General features: G+C 36.4%; 1 protein-coding gene across 2 annotated transcripts in view; it reads right to left on the reverse strand.

Moving 5' to 3' along the window:
- The window catches only part of LOC121320410 (T-lymphoma invasion and metastasis-inducing protein 1-like), a 104,278-nt gene that overhangs the window by 27,540 nt on the left and 54,868 nt on the right, over positions 1-21,870 (reverse strand). For both annotated transcript variants that reach the window (XM_041258711.1, XM_041258712.1), the window contains exons 2-8: positions 17,163-17,235; positions 14,641-15,613; positions 13,101-13,551; positions 12,426-12,598; positions 10,886-11,110; positions 8,709-8,894; positions 238-384 (exon numbers count right to left, since the gene is read on the reverse strand). In XM_041258711.1, coding sequence (XP_041114645.1) covers positions 238-384; positions 8,709-8,894; positions 10,886-11,110; positions 12,426-12,598; positions 13,101-13,551; positions 14,641-15,603 — 2,145 coding nt within the window. In that variant the 5' untranslated portion in view covers positions 15,604-15,613; positions 17,163-17,235. The remainder of the gene's footprint in view (positions 1-237; positions 385-8,708; positions 8,895-10,885; positions 11,111-12,425; positions 12,599-13,100; positions 13,552-14,640; positions 15,614-17,162; positions 17,236-21,870) is intronic.

Here is a 21,870-nt window from a genome sequence, read left to right on the forward strand (position 1 = left end):
AACACTAACAGTATTTATTTTCTTACAAACAATGGTTTGTTCCATTGTTGAACTTCTTCAAAAAGTTCTCTATTAAAAGACCAGTTAACCACTTTTTCGTGGACCTAAAAAAGGGATTCCCCTGTACTAAATTTAAGAAATAAAATTCTACAGTGCATTATACTTCACGACCAAAGACTTAACATTCTCATTGTTCCAAAGTATTGTGCCTTGTGTAGTTTTTTCAAACATGCAAACCTGGCTTATGCTGGGCCTTCCCTTCGTCTTTTTCTTTGAGGTAGTGTCTAGCCCCCAGAGAGATGAGAACCTGCTTTTGCGTTTGCTGGCTGACCGAGACATCACCTGTGTCCTCCGTCTCACCCCAGACTCTGTCCGCGCTGCCACCTGGCACGAAAACAATAAAATTCATTGAAACCAGTGAGTGAAACCAATCATTATTTTTCAAATAAATATAATTAGAAAGAGTCCCCTATATAAAGGCATAATAACTTTTACAAAGTTATTAATAGGCTTGCTTCTTTTCAATTTTAAATTGGTAAAGCTTGTTAAACATCAAAATTCCCCAAAAACATGAGTTCAACAAATAAATTTACACAGGATAAATGTCAGTAAAACCACTTGCTATTTTCTTTTTTCTTACAAAAAATAATAATTTGGAAATCGTCTCTAGTTTGTGTAGTTTTTATACTTGCTGTCTGTCCCGTCACCGTTCCACTCTGAATGGCTAGGGGTTGCTGTCAGTCATCTCAGTAATCCCTTAGTAGGCTACTGTAGTTTCGCTGTTAGTCATTTCATCCTTTTCTGACAGATCTCACTGACTGAAGCAGCGCTAGAATACTCTTTCGCTGTGACCAAACATTATTTCAATTAGAATGCTGGTAACCATGGTTTTGTTGCATATATATATATATATATATATATATATATATATATATATATATATATATATATATATATATATATATATATATATATATATATATACACACACACACACACACACACACACACACACACATACACAGTACCAGTCAAAAGTTTGAGTACACTTGCTGGAAACTAGTTTTTTTTCATAACTGACAATGTTTTACGTCGTATATGTTTCTGTAAATACTTGAAAATGAAAACACATGTTACATATATACAAAACATAAGGAGTATCAAAGCAATGTTCAAGAAAATTAATAATAGCCTCACAAACATGAGGCATTCGGTTAACAAGTTTCAGCAGGAAATTGCCCAACATGTCTTCTCAGCTCTTCAGTAGCAATTCCCAGAGATGTAGGAAACTTGTGGGTAGCTTTGCTTTTACTGTTCTGTCCAGTTTGTTCCATACAAGTTCTATGGGATTGAGGTCTGGAGACTGGGCAGGCTAGGTCATTAGACTGAGTTGTCCTTCACTTTCCTTCTTCGCCAGATAGTTCCTGCACAACTTTGAGGTGTGTTTCGGGTCATTATCTTGCTGAAGAATTAAGGACTGCCCAACTAGCTGTAATCCTGATGGTATGGCATGCCTCTGAAGTGATACGATAGCCATGCTGGTTGAGCTTGCCATGGACTTGGTAAAGATCACCAACTCTGTCACCAGCAAAGCAACCCCAGACCATGACACTGCCTCCTCCATGCTTGACAGTGGGAACCACACATGCAGAAGTCATGCGCTCACCCTCTCTGCGTCTTACAAATACTTGGCGGTTGGACACAAATATTTCAAATTTTGACTCATCGTTCCATAAGACCACTCCTCAAACATCCAGTTTCTGTGTTTTTTGGCCCAGGCAAATCTCTTCCTCTTATTCTGCATGCTTAACAATGGTTTCTTTGCAGCAATTCTTCCAGTTAGGCCAGCTTCACGCAATCTCCTTTGAACAGTTGATGTTGAAACATCTGTACTTCTAGTAGCATTTAGCTGAGCTTGTATTTCAGGAGCAGTTAATCGCCGGTTTCGCAGATTTGTAACTCAAATGAACTTGTTCTCCGATTCTGAAGTAACCCTTGGCCTGCCTGACCTTGTTCGGTCCTCATGAGTGCCAGTTTCTTCAAATCGTTTGATGGTCTTGGCCACAGCAGTTACAGACACTTGCAAAGTTCTTGCGATTTGTCTTAGACTGACCTTCATTTCTTAAAGTAATTACAGACTGTCTTTTTTCTTTGCTTAACTGAGCGTATTTTGTCATTTTCTGCTCCCTTACATTCAGGAATGACAAACCTGTGCTTATGCTACCTATATTTATAGTAATCACGGACCCTCACCTGTTAACAATAATTGGTAACAAAAGGTTAATTAGGTAACATGCTAGTTAACTCAGAGAACATCTAACAAAGACACTTTTATACTTAGGCCAGTGTTCTAACACTGTGTTATACACATTTCAGACTTTTAACTGACTTGGGCTTCAGACTGAAATCCAATTGCTTTGGGTGACCATTTCATTGAAATTGACAAGATTTACATTTTCATTTACAAATACAATTTTTTAATGCAATTCATTTATGATTATCAGCTTATATAAGTACATGTATCATATAATGAAATATTAAGTGTTTATAGACGAGTTTATACAGTTAAAAGCATAGATAATCATGAAAAATCTGGTTTTAAGCAGGTGTACTGAAACTTTTGACTGGTACTGTGTACTGTAAACTACTGACAACATTTCTCCCAAAGTTCAAATAAAAATATTGTCATTTAGAGCATTTATTTGCAAAAAATGACAACTGATCAAAATAACAAAAAAGATGCAGTGTTGGCAGACCTCGAATAATAAAAAGAAAAGCTCGGCTTTGTTTGATGGCTTGTGACCATCCGTCTTCCTCTGATCACATTCCAGAGGTTTTCAGTGGGGTTCAGGTTTGGAGATTGGGCTGGCCATGACAGGGTCTTGATCTGGTGGTCCTCCATCCACACCTTGATTGACCTGGCTGTGTGGCATGGAGCATTGTCCTGCTGGAAAAACCAATCCTCAGAGTTGGGGAACATTGTCAGAGCAGAAGGAAGCAAGTTTTCTTCCAGGACAACCTTGTACTTGGCTTGATTCATGCATTCTTCACAAAGACAAATCTGCCCGATTCCAGCCTTGCTGAAGCACCCCCAGATGAGTCCAATTTTCAGCTTTGCCCAACACCTGGTTGTCTAATGGTTAGACAGAGACCTCGAGAGGCCTACAAGCCACAGTGTCTCGCACCCACTGTGAAATGTGGTAGGCGATCTGTGATTATCTGGGGGTGCTTCAGCAAGGCTGGAATCGGGCAGATTTGGCATGAATCAAACCAGGTACAAGGTTGTCCTGGAAGAAAACTTGCTTCCTTCTGCTCTGACAATGTTCCCCAACTCTGAGGATTGGTTTTTCCAGCAGGACAATGCTCCATGCCACACAGCCAGGTCAATCAAGGTGTGGATGGAGGACCACCAGATCAAGACCCTGTCATGGCCAGCCCAATCTCCAGACCTGAACCCCATTGAAAACCTCTGGAATGTGATCAGAGGAAGATGGATGGTCACAAGCCATCAAACAAAGCCGAGCTGCTTGAATTTTTGCGCCAGGAGTGGCATAAAGTCACCCAACATCAATGTGAAAGACTGGTGGAAAGCATGCCAAGACGCATGAAAGCTGTGCTTGAAAATCAGGGTTATTCCACCAAATATTGATTTCTGAACTCTTCCTAAGTTAAAACATTAGTATTGTGTTGTTTAAAAATGAATATGAACTTATTTTCTTTGCATTATTCGAGGTCTGCATCTTTTTTGTTATTTTGACCAGTTGTCATTTTCTGCAAATAAATGCTCTAAATGACAATATTTTTATTTGGAATTTGGGAGAAATGTTGTCAGTAGTTTATAGAATAAAACAAAAATGTTCATTTTACCCAAACACATACCTATAAATAGTAAAACCAGAGAAACTGATAATTTTGCAGTGATCTCTTAAATTTTTCCAGAGTGTGTATGTGTGTGTGTGTGTGTGTGTGTGTGTGTGTGTGTGTGTGTGTATATATATATATATATATATATATATATATATATATATATATATGTTACGGCCAAAGACTGAAAATCGGCCAATGCTGTCACTGGCCGTTGCTCTTGTGCTCTGACAGCACTGCCCAGTCATTCACGTCAACAACCGCTCATTTTGGGCAATGTTGTTTTCTTAACATAAATGTAGAGTACTTCGGACATTAACCGGCCATTGTCAACAATTCCCAGTGAATCTTGTGCAATGTGTGTAACTATGCCGATCTGTAGCAAATGTTATTAATTCATTAATTAATTAATTCAGGGAATTAACCCATTGAGGCCGAGCCCTCATTTACAAGGGGGTCCTGTCATACACAGACACAATCATACAACACAATTCATATGTGTGTGGTCCAGCCTTAGACAGCAACAACCAATAAACAAAGGAGCAGTAATACAGCATTTTTTTTTGTTTCAATGTGGACTAAAAGAAAAGCAATAGCAAGGAGTTTTAAGCCAATCCCTAATACGCTCTTTAGAACCAAAAAATGACAGGTTATCAAATTCCATTCCAACCCAACTGAAAAAGTGTTTCAGGTTTTTGGGAGTCAATAAGAAAAAGCCAATTCTCCTAATTGTGTCCGTATCCTTGGGACTACCAAATTACCAGAACCATGAGATCGCAAACTAGAGCCAGTATTGACCTTTTTCACCAAAGTAATGAGATAATCAGGAACCATGCCTTTAATAACTTTAAAAAACAAAGCAATACCAGTTATAAAGCCTTGGATTTGTCAATGAGAACCATCCTAGCTTTCAATATATCTGGCAATGATGTATCAAAAAATGCCAATCTAAAACAAAACGGCAGCATGAATTATATATTACATCCAATTTTTGAAAAGACTGCTTGGAAGCAAACTGATAGATAAAATCACCTTTGTCCAAAACCAGTAGAATAATAACTAACTTTAATCTGCCAGCCCGAGAGAAAAAAAAACAAACAAACAAAAAAAACCTTATTCCTAAAAAGGAAAAACTACTTTTAGTCCTAATTTTGAAAGCAGTTTATCAATGTGATAATTAAAAGTAAGATGCTCATCGATCCATTTTTCTTTTTAGAACAATATAACATGGTTTGAGTCTTACTCGCATTTAGCGGTAGCAGTAATAACTATACATACATACATACATACATACATATATATATATATATATATATATATATATATATAGTGAGCGATTGGTTAAAAAAAACAAACAATGTAAAAGGACAATGTAAGCTAACTGTAAACTAAATAAGTTTGGTTTAAAATAAATATTAGGGGACAAGAATAATACCTCTAAGCTTAAGGACCCTGGGGAATTAGGAGGGAACACTCCACTTTGGGAAAGCTGAAGTTATCAGGTGGCCATCTTGGTAGAGGCCTCCTAAACTGGACAATTTATGGGATAATGAATGATAACTGAGAAAATACTAAATCAGCTGTGACTGATCATGGTGGTGAATAAAAAGGCCACACGTTGTGTGTTCTGCTGGTTGGAGACAGAGTTTGGGTGTGGTGTATTTGAACAAAGGAAATGAGGTAAATTAAAATAGAGTTGTTTGGTTGGAGACCAGTAAAACGCACTAGCTGTCCGGTGGTTAGTCAGGTCAGTGGGAAAAGTTTAGTTAGAGCTCTGAAAAGTTTAGTTAGAGCTCTGAAACGTTTAGTTCGGCTTTTTGTTTTAGTTTATTTTTTGGAAATAAACAAAAACACAGGCCCTGTCCTGTTTCACGGAAAGCAATTGTGCGAGTGCCTTATTTACCTACAAGAAGGGGCTGGTGAGAGCAGACACCTGTAACAATACATATAATTTATAAAAAACTAAACAAAAGCTCTTGAGCCTCTATTTAAAAGTTTCAGGCAACAAAAAAGTAAACAAACTAAATCGTGTGTGCATGCATAGTGATCTCTATGGAATGCCATCTGGGTCAAAAATGCTCTGAAGACACTGCGAGTCAGAATCTCGTGGGACAGAAAAAAGGCAAGTATGTTATTCTGAAATGCCCAACTTGCTGGAAATGTTTAGTGATTTTTAAATAGCTTTTATATATTGTATATTTTGTGTCTCATGTAATAAATGAATCAAAAACTGTGAGTTTTTCCCTTCATTTTACAATGCCACTTAAACATTTGTTTTATTTGAAGTGTTTAAGGTAAAATTTCAGTTTTCGTTTGCTTGTTCAGCTATATATGGATTCTGTTCAGATATAAACTGGATTATGCAGCAGTCTGCTAACCAGACAGAGACCGAGAAAAACTGCTAATTATACAGTATGAACATTTTCTGTTTATTTATTTACGTATGCTATATCGACTATATTTAAATAAAATACATAATGTCGTATTTACTATCCTAGTAGCACCACTTTTTTTTTGACTGCCTTTTATATTAAATATGTACTGCAGACTCCGCCATAGTGGAAAGACTATTTTTACCTGCAGCGGCTTCAGGCATTATAGCCCTGTGTCGATAATAATAGTCTTACCTGCTTGGGGCAATCATTTTCTTCTATAGCCCTCCTCTCCAGTCCATATTTACTTTATATTGGTTTACTTGGTTTACAGTCGATTTGGTTTTAAATCAAAGTTTCAAGAAGAGCTTTCTCAGAAATAACCGAACTGACACAGGAAGGGAAGCGATATACTCACCACCTCCAACATTCAAATTATGAAAGGTATCCGTGGCTTACCAGTAGCTGCATTTTGTTCAGTACAAAAAAGGCGACATGGAACAGCACTGGCTACAGCAATCTAGGGAGTCAGCACAAAAAAGTAGTGTTCCCAAAGTCATTTGCAAGACACTGTAAAACTCAAAACTTTGACAACCCGATTCATGGAGAACTGGATGAACTGATGCGTAGGGATACAATACATCACAATAAGCAAGTAAGAAACAATGGTGTGGAATTTACTTTCTCTGATTTCTGCCTACAACAGTATGTTAAGAAACAACTTGTCAATAGTCACAGTATTCTCGGGTATCTGTAACAAGATTCGAAAGGCTTAATATCTTTGGCGCCTCAGGGTCTGCTAGAAACATTAGTGAAAATGGGTTACATTTACTAAAATAATAATAAAAATGCTTTTAAAAAGACCAAATTACCATTAGGCTTATTTTTATTTATTTTTTTAGATTCTACTGATTTTTTTTTTAGTATTACTATGCAGGCCAGCTGCTATAACTCCTTGAACAGAAACAAAGCTATACACAGATTGTAAACATTTCATGGCAAACCATTGGGTGTCCAAACAGAGCAACGACCCACAATTGAGTCTGTATGCAGCCCTGCAAGAAAAAGCACAACATAAGGTGACCTCACATTCTTTTGTGATAGCCACATACTTTTTTTGTGTCGGACATCTATCCAAAAAAAAAAGTGCAAATCCCATTACAATGGGGGATGAAAATGTGAATATGTTTTGAACGGATTTATATTTTTACACAAAACAAAATGCAGGTACACTCAGTCACCCTAGCGACTGGAATGCTACTGTCCACATCTACCCCAGGGGTCAGTGCATACTGAATTTCAAGCAAATCCGTCAAATAACTCAAAAGGGCATTTTTGAAATCCCTTTTGAATGTGATAACATGAGGGGGATAACATGCTTACCGGCACTAGTTTTGAATGTCTTTGTTTAGATTCCAATCCAGCGATGTGCTGCTGAAATTCAGGATGGAGCTGTGCTTCGGCAGCTCAAAAGAATACAGCCACCAAGAAGTGTTTATAGAAACTTTAAAATGTCTGAAATAATTTCAGATTGCTATTATTTTAATTTGGACCCTGATTTCCTTGCAAATGAGTTTAGTCAAGAAATGCCTGTTACCGATCTGCCTGCACCCGATTTATCCGAACAGCCTGTAGCCCCTTCATTAACACTGGTGAGAGGCTGAAAATCTAAAAACACAGTTATGAAGCATAGTCTGTTGACAATTAAGGTAAAGAGCCACCTGGTAAAATAATCCCTGAATGAACTGATCTAATAGAAAATATGTACATGGAGGTCATGGCATTGTCTGTAATGTTACAGAATATTTAGTTTAAAAAATTGTTCGCAATCAATTCAGAATTTGTTACTGAAAATATATATTTGTTTTCTTCCAGAAAGTTTACATTTCTATTTTTTGTTGTATTTTTTTTGTTTGTTTGTTTTTAGCCTTGCTTGTGCTATACTGATGTTATGGGTTTGTTTGCACTTTGGGTTTGTTTGCATATAAACTTTGTAATGCCTTGTTTATGCTTTATACTTTTAGATGCATAATTAAAAGATGGTACACAGCCAAACACTACAATTTTCACAAATCAAAAATGCATTTGTCCCAAAGGAACATTGTTCCTTTGGGACAAATGAACACACAAACATTAAAATACTAGTTTACTGTAAACAATTAATTTAATTAAAACATATAAGCAGTGACATGATAGTTTGCAAGGTATCCAGGAAGTAACCAACCAGCCTAGGTTACCATTGCTTCAGGGTCCACACTGTGCTAATAAATGTCCATAAAACGTGTCATTACAACTGGATGATTGGTTCAAGAAAGAACTCAAAATGTAATGGTAACAAATTGTACATATGTACAGTCGCCTCAACTATATTCCTAACCTCTGGGATCAGCACACCTGCAAAGTATGATATACCAGCAGTAAATGTGTGTAAAATAAAAGCAATTACTACTAAGATACCAACAGCAAACTTACCAGAGCATGAAAGGAGGACACCGAAAAAATCCTGAGGCGTCCCATGGCATGTTTGGTCGGGCGACTAGCAAATGCAAGAAGCCTTTTTGGGTTTGGTAACTCTCCTCCTTGAAGACTTGATAAATAACAGCGAAAGCGAAAAAGGTCCATCTGGAACTGTTCAAGGTTTTGCTCCCATAAAAATATCTATCAATGAACACAAACAAACAAAAAACAGAATTTATTGCTGGTAATTACTGGGACAGGTGCTTTAAAAAAGTGTAAAAACAGCCGGCATAATAACAATGAATCTCTTTAATAGCTCGTTTTAGGTTGAAAAAATATTAGGAAAAGAACATAATGAAATGTATTTTGCATGATTTGGAAAAAATAATAAAATCACACCAGGAATGACCGTTGACAAACGTTGTGTTAGATTGTATTTAATACTTTCACTAGGAAAAGTGCCCTCTGCCAGGGATCTCAGTTTAACATGGAACAGTATGTGAAACACCACAGCAGAATTCTGAAGTGGTGTGCAGATAGTAAATGCTGAGTTCAAGTTACGATTATTATGATTATGAGTTATTAGGATCCTCACATAGCTTGTTAGATCTAATTTGATAGTACGGTATATCTTTGTGTGCCTATACATGTACAAGTAAACAAGATAAAACTGAAGAGAAAGTCTTTCAACCTCAATTATGGCTTTACAACTATTTACAAAATAACCTGGAAACTCTGCTGTTCAGTTAGAGGTGACTTTCAAGATCTTAAATGATTTATTTTGTAACTGACAAATACGATGGACAGCTTCAATGCCTGACCCCTCAAATGAAACAGCAACAGATGATTGAAAGCCCAGCTTTCAAAAGTAATGGAAGTGCTCAAATCCCTAGCACCACTTGGCAAGCAAAATGTTATTTTACATTATTTAACCATTTAGATACTGTAGTTGGAGATTACAGTATTACAAAAATTGCTATAGTGGTACTTTCATATTTAAAACCAGTTCTAACAGAAAGAAAGTTAAAGCATACATCTCACCTCACTAAGGGTATACATATATTAGAGGCAAAGTAACCAGGGATAGTTTTGTCAGAATGGACAAGTGGTTCCCAAAGATAAAGCCTGCCACGTACAGAACATGTACAATTTACTGTACATAGGGCCTAACTGCAAATGAACCAGATTGCTACAATTAACTAACCAAAACTCTTAAAATACTAAAATAATGTTAGTTTTTTTTTCAAGGAAACATTTCACCTGGAATATTTGTAAAAACCCTTTAATCTTTCAGGATGCATTTGTTAGACCATCATTTTCTTGTTTACTGAAAGCTTCAACCACACCTTGGTTATAAAAACAGCAGGACAGGCGGTATAACTGTTGTTTCGTCCTCTAAGATTGAGCTTTTACCTCTATTTCACACATATGTTATTGTGCAGATAATTGAAACTTGTCCCAGTGGTTGATGGTTTCCTTCCTGGCAAACATTTGCTTTGGTCTTTCATTATGATCTGAACTCTTTGATAAAGAAGGGTATGCTGATGGAGTTGTTTCTTTGTTTGTTGTTAATTTGTTGTTACTCTCATTATTTTTATTAAATCAATACTTTCTGCATTTAGACAGAACCATGTGAAAGGTTTGCAGCAATGTATCAGTATTGTATAAGGCAACCATGACCAGCCAGGGCAGCCCTGATTAGACTTGACAAGCCTGCAAGGTTTTTAAATTGATCTTGGAGGATACGTGATCATTTCTCAATGATTATTGACTGATCTCTAGAACCGAGGGTCAGCAGTAATTTGTGCAGTCTTGGATACAGAAGCACCTGCCAACAGAGTGCCTAATCTCTGAGCTATTACATAATTGTCACCAATACAGACTTGCAACAAGGAGAATGAATATTGATACAATACTTGTCAAGGATGTCATTTTCCAAACTAAAACAGACATACGAGGTACAACTCAGTTACACAAAAGTGCATGCTTGCTTTTTTTTTTTTTTAGATATTTGTAAAAATAAATAAATAAATAAATAAAAACAACTATACCTATATATTAAGAATTCCCACAAAAGAAATGTATAGAATGATTAACATTTTTCAGTACTGACTATATTATTTTACTCCCTGTAGTGAGTTAGACAGAAAAATGTGTTCTGATATTATAGAAGCCTTTGATCTCTCTGTTACCTGCTCTAGAATGGTTTTTCTTTTCTTGGTGTCTTTTACAGATGACAGCTGCATCTCCCCCATCTTCTTCATCTTCTCATCCATGTCAATTTTTTGTTCCAGCTTTTTTATCTCCGTCTTGAGTAACTTGACCGTATCATCTTTGTGATGCTGTCTCGCTACAGCAGTTGCGCAGGCAGAGTGAATCGCGGTTATCCAGTTCTCTAGTTCAGTCTGACTACAAGTCTGATGATTATAAATAAAATGAAACAACATTTTGACATTGTCTAAACCCTTTTTGATCACCTTTATTAGGATTTTATTTTGAAATAATGTATACAGGGTCTTCAGTAGTCTGGAAACACAGGAGAATTGGATGACACCTACCATGCTCCAATGTGTCTTTTGTGTCTGGAATTACTACAGTATTTAGGCAAAAACATGACATTAGTATGGTGACCCTGAAGTGTAAAACACAAACACAAAAAGAAAAGCAGAAATACAAAAAGAAAAACACAACGATATTAAGGAAAACACAACAGCATTAACCGGAATGGGTAGGTACATAGGAAAAGGGGTTCCACACCACTGATTGCAGGAGCAACCTGTCAATCACTGTACTACTCGGGAATAGGTAAAAGCATTTAACCTATTTCGATCATCTTTAAACAGGCATCAATTGATTCCTCCTTGCCAGCTTAGAAACAAGAACCATCTTCTTAGCACTTATTATTATTTATTTATTTATTAAATGCAACCGAACCGCTGGATGTGTCAAAAAGGGATGTGATCGTCTCAAATCTTACACGAATCGATTCCTCCTTGTCCACAGCACACATAGCACTTACAGTTTTTTCTTTGTATGTATATATATATATATATATACACACACACACACACACACACACACACACACCTTACATGAGATTAAGGACAAAGCGTTGGGAAATTATATTGTATTAATATAGACTGTTCGTCACACAGTTCCACAGCACAATGATTGACAGGTTGTTCCTCCAATCAGTAATGTGGAACCCCTTTTCCTATGTTGTTGTCTTTTCTTAATGCTCTTGTGGTTATCTAACGTCGTGTTTTTCTTTTTGTGTTTCTGCTTTTCTTTTTGTGTTTGTGTTTTGCACTTCTGGGCCACTGTACATTAGGGATGTATTGGTTATGTAATTCCAAATGCATGCATACTGGACACAGCCTTGTAATACAGTATATAATGACATTAAATACCAGGCTTCTTCCCTCAATTCCACAGATTTATTTTGGTATGTTTTGCAAATTGATTTAAATCTGCCCGTCTTATCCCTTATGCACACTTTCCAAGTAAACACAACAGTTGCTATTTGGAAGCAAATACAATTTTCTGAGAAGATCCAATTAGCAAGAAACAACATTGTTTCAGGGAAGACCAGTTACATTACGGTTCTTACTGGTAATAAGCTGATTAAATTGCTTTTACACAAAACAGAGCTCAATGATAGATTCAAGTAAGAGTCTTATTTAATCACAATTAAACAAACAAAAAGGAAAAGGAAAATAAAAAGGTACAGACCTGGAAAAGGAAAGCATCCCCAAGTGAATTACTGAGACAGAAAACAAAGTCTTTCTTTGGATGCTCGGGCACTGCTTGAACAATGCTGTTCTCTACCCAAACTGCATGCTTTGGGATGCTGTTATGGTCTATTCCCAACTGACCATCTGCCTCATAAAAGAACAATGTACAACCTAGAAAAGAAGAAACACAATGTTACAGAAACATGTAATCCTGTGAACCAGCTTTTATAACCCTTGGGAATGATTAAGAAGCTCAGTTGTCCATTTAAAAAAAAAAATGCACCTTAATGCTGAGAATTCAAGAGCTGAAAAACAATAAAATTCCCATGAAACTGAAGACATACTGGTTGAATTCAATGTCTTTGAAGTCAGTTGATATGAATAAAAATGAACAAAAGACAGGTAAAAGCAATTTGCTGTATCACTAAATCATTCATATTTGAAACATCTGAATCACACATAGTCCTACAGCATCGAATATACAAAAGACCTTGAAAAAACATTATTGATATGGTATACTGTAAACCCCCCAATTATTACTGCCCTCCATTTTAGCTAATTACACATCCATTTAATCACTACTGTATACAATGCAATTTATCACTAATGAAACCAAGTAAGTAATGTCAACATAACCTCAAAGACATGGTTAAAAAAAATAAAAAATGTCCACCTTTTAAAGAGACCCAATAACGTTTCCACTTCCGTCGTGTGGCCAATTCCACCTTCTTGTTCTTCTTGTGCACGAGGAAGTTTTTCACAGCAAGCGCCCCTGCCTTACGTACCGTCCCCTGTGCTGCAGTAAGTAAGATATCAGACTTCCCAGGCGAGCTCATAGTGCCACTGCTCTGCTCATCACTCACTGCAGACGCTTCTTCCAGGCTCCCTGTGTTAGTGGAGCTCATTTCCAACTCGCGCCTAAAGTTCTCATAGACCCCTTGAAAGAGGGCATCTCCGACATTGCTGCCACTGTCACTTCCAATAAAAACACTGCTCCCGGTACATGTTGATGGAGAGTATGTGGCTGACATAGCTTTTGAGCGTCTTGTTTTGAGATCTGAATCAGTTGTTGTCCCATCAATCCCACTATCTGCATATTCACTTCCTTCCCATGTTGTAACATCCTATGAGTAAAAAGAAAATATTCTAATACATAAAACATAATATCTTCCTTACTGTATGCTGCGTCGCAATATACCGTGGACAGTCTCAATAAAAATTTGAACAGTTTTCCTAATAGTAACCTTTTTTTCTATCTTTCTTATACAGATATGCACCAGAAAATTCATCATTTTTGCAGCTCTGGCCTCAAAGATTTGCACATTTACATCCGTAAACCACAGGAGGTAGACCTAAACGCCACATAAATGTGCCATGTGCAACTAGATCTTCATCCCATATATCACTGAAGTAGCACCTCCCTGATGACTGTAAACTATTTGATCAAGGAAGTCAAATAAATATCTGTTCATTATTTCATTTATAATTACATTCAGGTTAGGTTATATAGAAAAGACCTAGAATGAAGAGCAGTTATAAATGGAAAAAAACAATTCACATTTATTTAGCACTTGGATGATATCTCTGCAAAGACACAAGCTAGTAGTAAAGCTATTCTTCAGACAAAAAGAGGCAAGTTCAAAACTATGAACATCCCCAAACTGCAAAATACAGAAATTGCTGAGCAACCCCCCGGCAGCTTGGGAAAAAGAGACTGAAAGACGTGTTCTACGAAACGTGTTCCTGCTAAGCAGTCATTTTTCACACTGTGGATCCACAGTGAAGCCACCAGACCCATAGTGCCAGAGGACAACACAGATCTGAATGGCTCCACAGCGGACCTGCAGGTGCCCTATCAGCCACAGGGATCGCTGGTGCATGGTGAACTGTGCAATGATTGCTCTGCCAACCTAAGCCCTCCCTACACGGGCGGTGCTCGGCCAATTGTGTGCTGCCCCTGGGAACTCCTGGTCATGGTTGACAATGACAGCCTGGATTTGAACCTGGGATCTCCAGGATGTAGGGCGCATCCTGCACTCAATGTGGAGCGCCTTTACTGTATGTGCCACTTGGGGGGGCCACTGAAACTTGCTTTTAAAAACAGTTGTATTTCGAATCTGGAAATAGGCTTTATTACATGTTTATTAAATGTTCTTTTTTTTTTTTTTTAATTAAAAATAAAGGAAAAAGAGGTCTTTGTCATGCCTAATTACCTGTGTGGTTTTAGCTCTTCTTCCTTGCATGCTGTTTGAATGGGTCACCTGCTGGCTGGGAGCTCCTTCAGAAAGACAGTGAGATCTCCTGCAGGGAAGAGTGTAAGCGCCGTAAGAGGCAGCATCATCTTCTGAAGGAGACAGCACCTTATCATCACTGGTTTCTTCAGAGGTTTCAACCTCCTGTGAGTGAGACACCAGGTTCCGACAGTATTTTACAGACCTGTTCCTGGGAGCACCATTAATTACACTTGGGCTGCTTTGGCCATACAGTTCATCAAGTGAGTTGGCTCGATGGCTGGAATCCAGTGTCTCCATACCTTTTGGACTGCTGTTAGCTTTTAACCTTTCACACTTGTGATAGTCCTTCTCTGTCGTGTCAATGATTTCTTCTGTGCTTGTTAAGTGTTCTTGGCTAAGATCAGAAAGGGAAAACTCTAGGCTGTCTTCCCGCCACATATCTGCAGATTTGGATCTCTTTTTCTTGAAGTTTACACTTTCGTTTCCACATGATCCATTGCGTGTTCTTTGCAAGTAGATAACCTCTCCTTGAAACAACCTACTGTCTTTGGTTTCCTGCATGCTTGGCACAGAAGCTGCTGTTTGTACTGTGTTATTATCCATGCTGGAGTCAACTAATGACTCTGTATGGAATGAAACTGGCCTTAAATTCATAGCCACCCTGTCTACCCAAATGGGTCTGCCAAAGTCCTCTAGGACGTTAGTTTCATTAAAGAGTTCAAGGCCGTTTTCTGCCAAGGACTGAGGGATGCTGGGGGTGCTGCTGGATCGAGTGCTCGTTTCTGAGTTTCTGTGTTCAACTTTTCCTGAGGAAGCATGTCTGGACCGCCGGGATTGTTTATTTGAGATCCGAAGCGATCGGGACATATGCTTGCGGGACAACTGTCCCTGGTTCTCTCCATAAAAAGCATGGTCCCCATTCTGACTTTCTACATTTCCCATGACTAAAAATCTGTCAAAACAACAACAAAAAAGCATTAAATATAAGAAAATCACAACACAAACAAAATATGCCATGACGTAAAAGCAGAGGGCCCTGAATATTCAACTTTTTTATTTTTTATTTTTTTTAACACGTTTATTTCATGTTTATGAATTAGGCCATGTTAGCAGTACATTGTACTTGTACTATACTTTTTTATATATGCAAGTCAGATAGTGAGATAACAAGGCAGCCTGTAAAAATGCACAGACCTAGATTCTATTGTTCTGAAAATATTAGTTTAAAATAGGAACTATTCTATTAACCCCTGCAGCAGGATTCAGGGTGTCAGTTGCACAGGATGAACTTCATACTGTAGTTAATCTCAGCAACTGTAAATTAATAAAATATGAATTTGAAGTAGTAACCAATAATATCAAAGTGTTTAAGAGTTCTACAATATAGACCAAGATTAATCCAGATGCTCTGGTGCACTGAAAACTATCAAATAGGAAAAAACACAAGTTAAAAAGGGGGGATAGGTAAATTCAGCAGATTTAAATATTCTTCCTGCAGTTTCCCAGTGGAAGAAATGAACACAAATCATACCCCCGGTTTTGTTTAGGTGTGTAAAAAGATGAATGCATTGTTTCAATTTGCACATTATTACACTGTGATCACTTCTATTAATAACAGAAGTTCTGAACTGAATAAATGTTTACCTAAATGGAGAAGCGATCAGCTTGGTTTTAAAGATAATGTCATGAGAGAACTTATAATCTGTGCAATTGGGATTTCTACACTGAGCAATATATTTGTTGTAAAAGTATTTTCCAGGAGCTCACGTAAGACTGCTAAAATGAAACTACCTGAACTGTCAAATGATTCTAACATCGACATTCAAATCCATTATTAATAACAAAATTAGTCATCTCCAAATTGACTCATTTCATTTTTAAAGCCACATGACATAAAACCACAACTAAGAGTTTATATTTAAATTTGGCCTACTTTAGGTTAGTAAATATATTATACTTGTACACTGTAGTACTGAATATACAGCATTTCTTGGAATTTTTTTAACAAACTACTGGCACGGTTTGTTCAAATAAGAGGGCACCTTCCAGTCTGAAATACAAGGTATTTTCAAAGGTTTAAATTTTAATGTGATTAAAAATCTGGGAATTAGTTGATTTAAAAGTAAAGGTGTGCTATATTTTTGAAAGTGATAGGAAGTTTTTCTGGACTTGAATTTATCATTGCACTGTAACTTTTCTCAATTCGTATTAAATGAACAAGTTGAAGTAACCCATGGTCATGAAACTAGTTTGAGGTTTTTATAGGCGATTTATTTATCATGTTTTGATGTGTGGGGGAAACCTCTAACCACAGCCATCCAAGCCAAAGAATGACATAACATATTTTGCATGTTAAAGTCAGTAGTAGTAACAGCAGTAGTATACCATACAACACTGCAGAAATACAACTTTTATATATATATATATATATATATATATATATATATATATATATATATATATATATATATATATATAATATCACAAATACCGTACAGTACCTGATGATTCTGTCTGTCAATCCTTCCCATTACTCTCTACGGCACCTTCACTCAGTAGGCTGCAGCATTGAACCTAGGAACAAAATATACAGAATGGGTAAGAATGGTATACTGAGTCACGTCATTAAATTAGAAAACACAAAATACAAAACACTGAAATCAACAACAAATACTGAAAAAACATTTGGATTTTAAGAAATATATTTATATTACACTTATAAAAAGTGAAGCAAATGCTTAATAATCTAACAATATAGCTTTAAACGTGTAATGTATTGTACATCAGCAGCCCATAATGTTTTTAATTTGTAAACTTTTGAAACTATACTGTACAGTAGATTACTCTGGAGGGAGAGCATGGGGCTAGAAAAATGCAAAAGGGAGCTTTCAAAACAAACTTAATACAAAATTACATATACAGTATGACTGTGTTACTGTATATGAATATTTTAATATCCTGTACCTCTCCATGAGTACCCAGTAATGTCACAGAATGGAGCAATCCACTAGAACTGCATGGATGAAGATCTACCAAGTCCACTTCACCGAAAAATGATTTAAGCACTAAACATAAATTGTATATGATTACAAATATTTCATTGGTTGTCTTTATCTCAATGTTACAGTGAGACCAACAGGCACTACAGTAAAACCTGGGTTGAGAGACGCTTGTGTTAGATCTAAATAAACAAAACACATTTTCAAATTGTTTATGTAGATTTAAAGCTATAGAGCAAGATTAGAAAGAAGCAGGGCAATCTCAAGCATCACTGTGGACATCAGAGTTACTGAAACACTAATATTGTGCATTTACTTCAACCAGCTTTGATTCGTTTCACCTTTACTGGAATAATGATGTTATTACTTTATGGGATTAGTATTGCTTCTTAACAATAAACACATTTTAAAACAATGAAGGTTGTCCATCATGATTTAGCTCATTCATAAACAATGAAAAATCAGGCAAGATAAAACACGAGTAAATGGATTTATTTGAAGATTAGCCTACAGTAGATATTAACAACCCTTTGAAAATTCCTACCCATTAGCAATGAGGTGTTGGCTCCATGCTGGAATAAAATAATGATTCATCTGGATACTCTGGCAAGGGCACAAGATCAATACCTTTCTAGTTCAAAATAGTTATGAGAGAAAAGCTTGCTAGCAATTTATGTAGAATTTCTAAATTGTGGTGCACGTCATTATTCTCTTCACTGTGTATTACAACTTATTTTACACTACTTTCCTAAATTTAGCCTCCTTTCTACTGTACCTCCATCATGAGCCAGAAATCTCCACATGTGCTGTACAGGGCAGCAATACATTTCAATCACATTGTTGACCTACTGTAACCATGAGTGTTCTGTTTATTACAGGAACAATACAATCGCTGCAGAGGTTAATCAAGAACACCATTGTAAATGAGATGGCATCCTTTTTAAAGGGATTATCCTTGTAAAACTTAATAAAAAAAAATAGAAATACAAAAATACAATGTACTATAACTACTGTACTGCAGGAGAATAGAAGAGGTTACTATCTTCCTTGTAAATTAAACTAAAACATTATGATGACACTTGAATGCTGTATATAACCTGCCCTGGCTTGTAGCCCCCCGAAAGAATACACCTTCTTATTGTCAGCTCCTCAACCCAAACCAAACCTTAACTCCACCCAAGCACTCTCATTTTCATATATTTTTAATTCTCCTTCCAAATGCAATTGATATTAAAAGTAGTAAGGGTCTATATAAATAATTCTACCCAAGTTGCAATTTGGGCTTGCGTGACCATGATATCATACAAGTGCAGTCTGCCTCATTTGGCAACCACAAAAATGTAATAAAAAATATAAATAAATCCGATATAGCATTACACAAAAAAAAACACACACACACACACACACATTCCATAAGCAAGAGCTGTGTAGCTTGTATTTAGCTTGTATTTGCTAAACATTTTTTCACTGCATAGATATTATAAAACGTACATATAAAATATACTGTATACAAGATTTCCTACACAACCGTAGCTTCAGCAATTCTGATCCTTAGTCTACGAACACAGTTAAAATACCAGCACTTCAGGTTAATGATATAAAAAAGATATTGTCAAAATGTTTAGTACTGTACATTTTTACAATACTGGCAGTGAATCTACCCTACTCGCCCACAGTTCCCAATACATAATATTATAATACTACTACTATATCACAAGTTTCATTGTCTTCATGATTTGTAGCTCCTCTAGAGCTCTGTTAAACATATAACCACACAAACATACTTAAAACATTTTAGGACCGATGTGTAGCAAACAAAGAAATATATTAAAATGTGTTTTACGATTGATGATTACTGGAATAATCTTACATCGATTTTAAAACTGCTTAATTGATGATACGCACACACTGTCCTCTTAGGGGATGAACCGCGCTGTTTAACTATGAAGAAGAAGAAGAAGATCTCAATACAAATTCCACAGGGACAGAGCAAGGCTCTCGCCGGTAGAATGTGGTTCTATAGATGCTAATTAAAGACTGTGTACAATGAATTGCATCTTATTGATAAGGGACAGAAAAATATAGGCTAAAGAAAATCAACTATCTGATGACCAATCACGAACATAACAAAAGTGTAAAGGACAAATAAATATCTTTCTGTGCTTTGCAAATTATTACTATTTATTTATTGCAAAGGGTCATTTTTTTTTTTTTTTTTTTTTTTTTTTTTACCACAAAGGGTAGTAGCTTCAGTACTTTTTTATAACCTTGCTTATAAAACAACTTCAATATAAAGCCCTACAGCCCAACAGATCTCACATAATAAAGGAGCTTGGTACCAGTGTTGCCAGATCTGAACAATGAAAATATCGTACTGCAGCCTCAATATTATAGTATTTCACCAAAAATTGCCATACATCCCAAAAATGTAAGAATACAAATGTAAAAGCTGTTTTCGTCCTTATATGATCCTATTGCTGTAAATAGCCGTTAACCTTGAGTTATGTATGATAAATATTGTGCAAAGAGATGCATTTATTAAGTATATCTGTATATGTAGTTAGCTAGGATTATTGCTATTGTGATATACAATTTACAAACACATTTAATTCACAATAAATTCTGCCTACACAAACATATTGGCTTGACTCAAGGTCTGCACCGTGGCTAATGTTAAACAGTGAGCTTTGCAGGCAGCCAGGAGAGACTTTTTTTTATTACTCCCAAAAAATAAAAGGAAGAGGGAGCATCAGACCATCATTAGAAGAAATGTAAGTAAGAGAGAGTATCATACCATTATGTTGCCATGGGGCCAGGAACAAGTACAAGTTAAATTCCCTCCAAAATATTTTATTTAACTCCAATCAAGATTAAATTATCTTTATTTTTATACAGTGCCTTTCATAGCAGACCACCACCACAAAGTATTTTACAAGATACAAGACTAAGGTGTGTGAACTTTGCATCAGCTGCAGTCACTTACAAGAAAGTCTCATCTGAAAGACGGAGCACAAGGAGGTTAAGTGACTTTCTTTAACCACTGGACCACACAGCCTTCTATAGGCTCTAATAAGTTTTTTTTTAGTTTTTTATTAATGTTTCATACCGGTAGTAGTCGTCCACATCGGTACAAACAACATTGGAAGAGACAGACCAAAATCCCTGCAAAACAAATTCAGAGAGCTAGGAAGGAAATTAAAAGAGAAAACCAAAACTGTGGTATTTTCTGGTATACTACCCGCACCTTGCAAAGGACCATATGGACAGCTGGAAATAATTAATCAAAACGAATGGCTGAAGACGTGGTGCACACGGGAAGGCTTCACCTATCTTGATCATTGGACCACTTTCTACAACGAGGACTATTTGTATATGGGATGGACTGCACTTAAATAACATATATAGTATACTTAGAAATATCCTATCGGAAGCATTATATATATCAACAAAAAAACAGAAGGGAGACGCATCAAAACAAGAACAACAACTATAAGACAACCATTAAATGTATTTATCTTCTAGAAGTATCAGAAACAAAATTTAGAACTTGAAGATACTGCACTAACAGGTAAATATGATGTGATAGGTGTTACAGAAACATGGTATCTGAGAGTGATGGGGACGAATATAATATTTGTGGGTATACACTAATGTGGAGGGGTAGGGCTATACATAAGAAACAGTCTGGAAGCCCAGGTGGTTGACCACCCTTGCCTTCAAAATAAAACCGAATCATGGGTCAGAATAACAGACAAAAATTCAAAAGGCATAATAATAGGAGCAGGTATTTATACAATGACATTAGAAATGTGTGTAGCAGCCAACTAATGGGGGATTTCGAAGGATGAAATAGAAATGGTGGGATTTTGTAGGCATATAGTCATGCCTTGTATGATTAAACAATTATACCAAACAGGTGCTAGTGATCATCAACAATTTTCAATATGTAGAGTTGATGTAACACAATCATTAACTAAATGAAAAGCTATGTTGCCAAAATGGATTAAAATCAATTAAAAAAAAATATTCAGCGAAAAAAGGCTGTACTTTACAGAATAAAAAAGGACCAAAAAGAAAGTACGTGCGTCTAGAAAGAGTAAACAGGGTGACGCAACAGCCAAACTCAAAACTGCTAAAGTCAAAAATGTTATTAAACTAAGAGATGGCAAAACAGCACAAGTTTTTACAAAGCAAGACTGACAACATGCCC

This window comes from Polyodon spathula, chromosome 9, assembly GCF_017654505.1.
Source record: "Polyodon spathula isolate WHYD16114869_AA chromosome 9, ASM1765450v1, whole genome shotgun sequence".
NCBI classification, from domain to species: Eukaryota; Metazoa; Chordata; class Actinopteri; order Acipenseriformes; family Polyodontidae; genus Polyodon; species Polyodon spathula.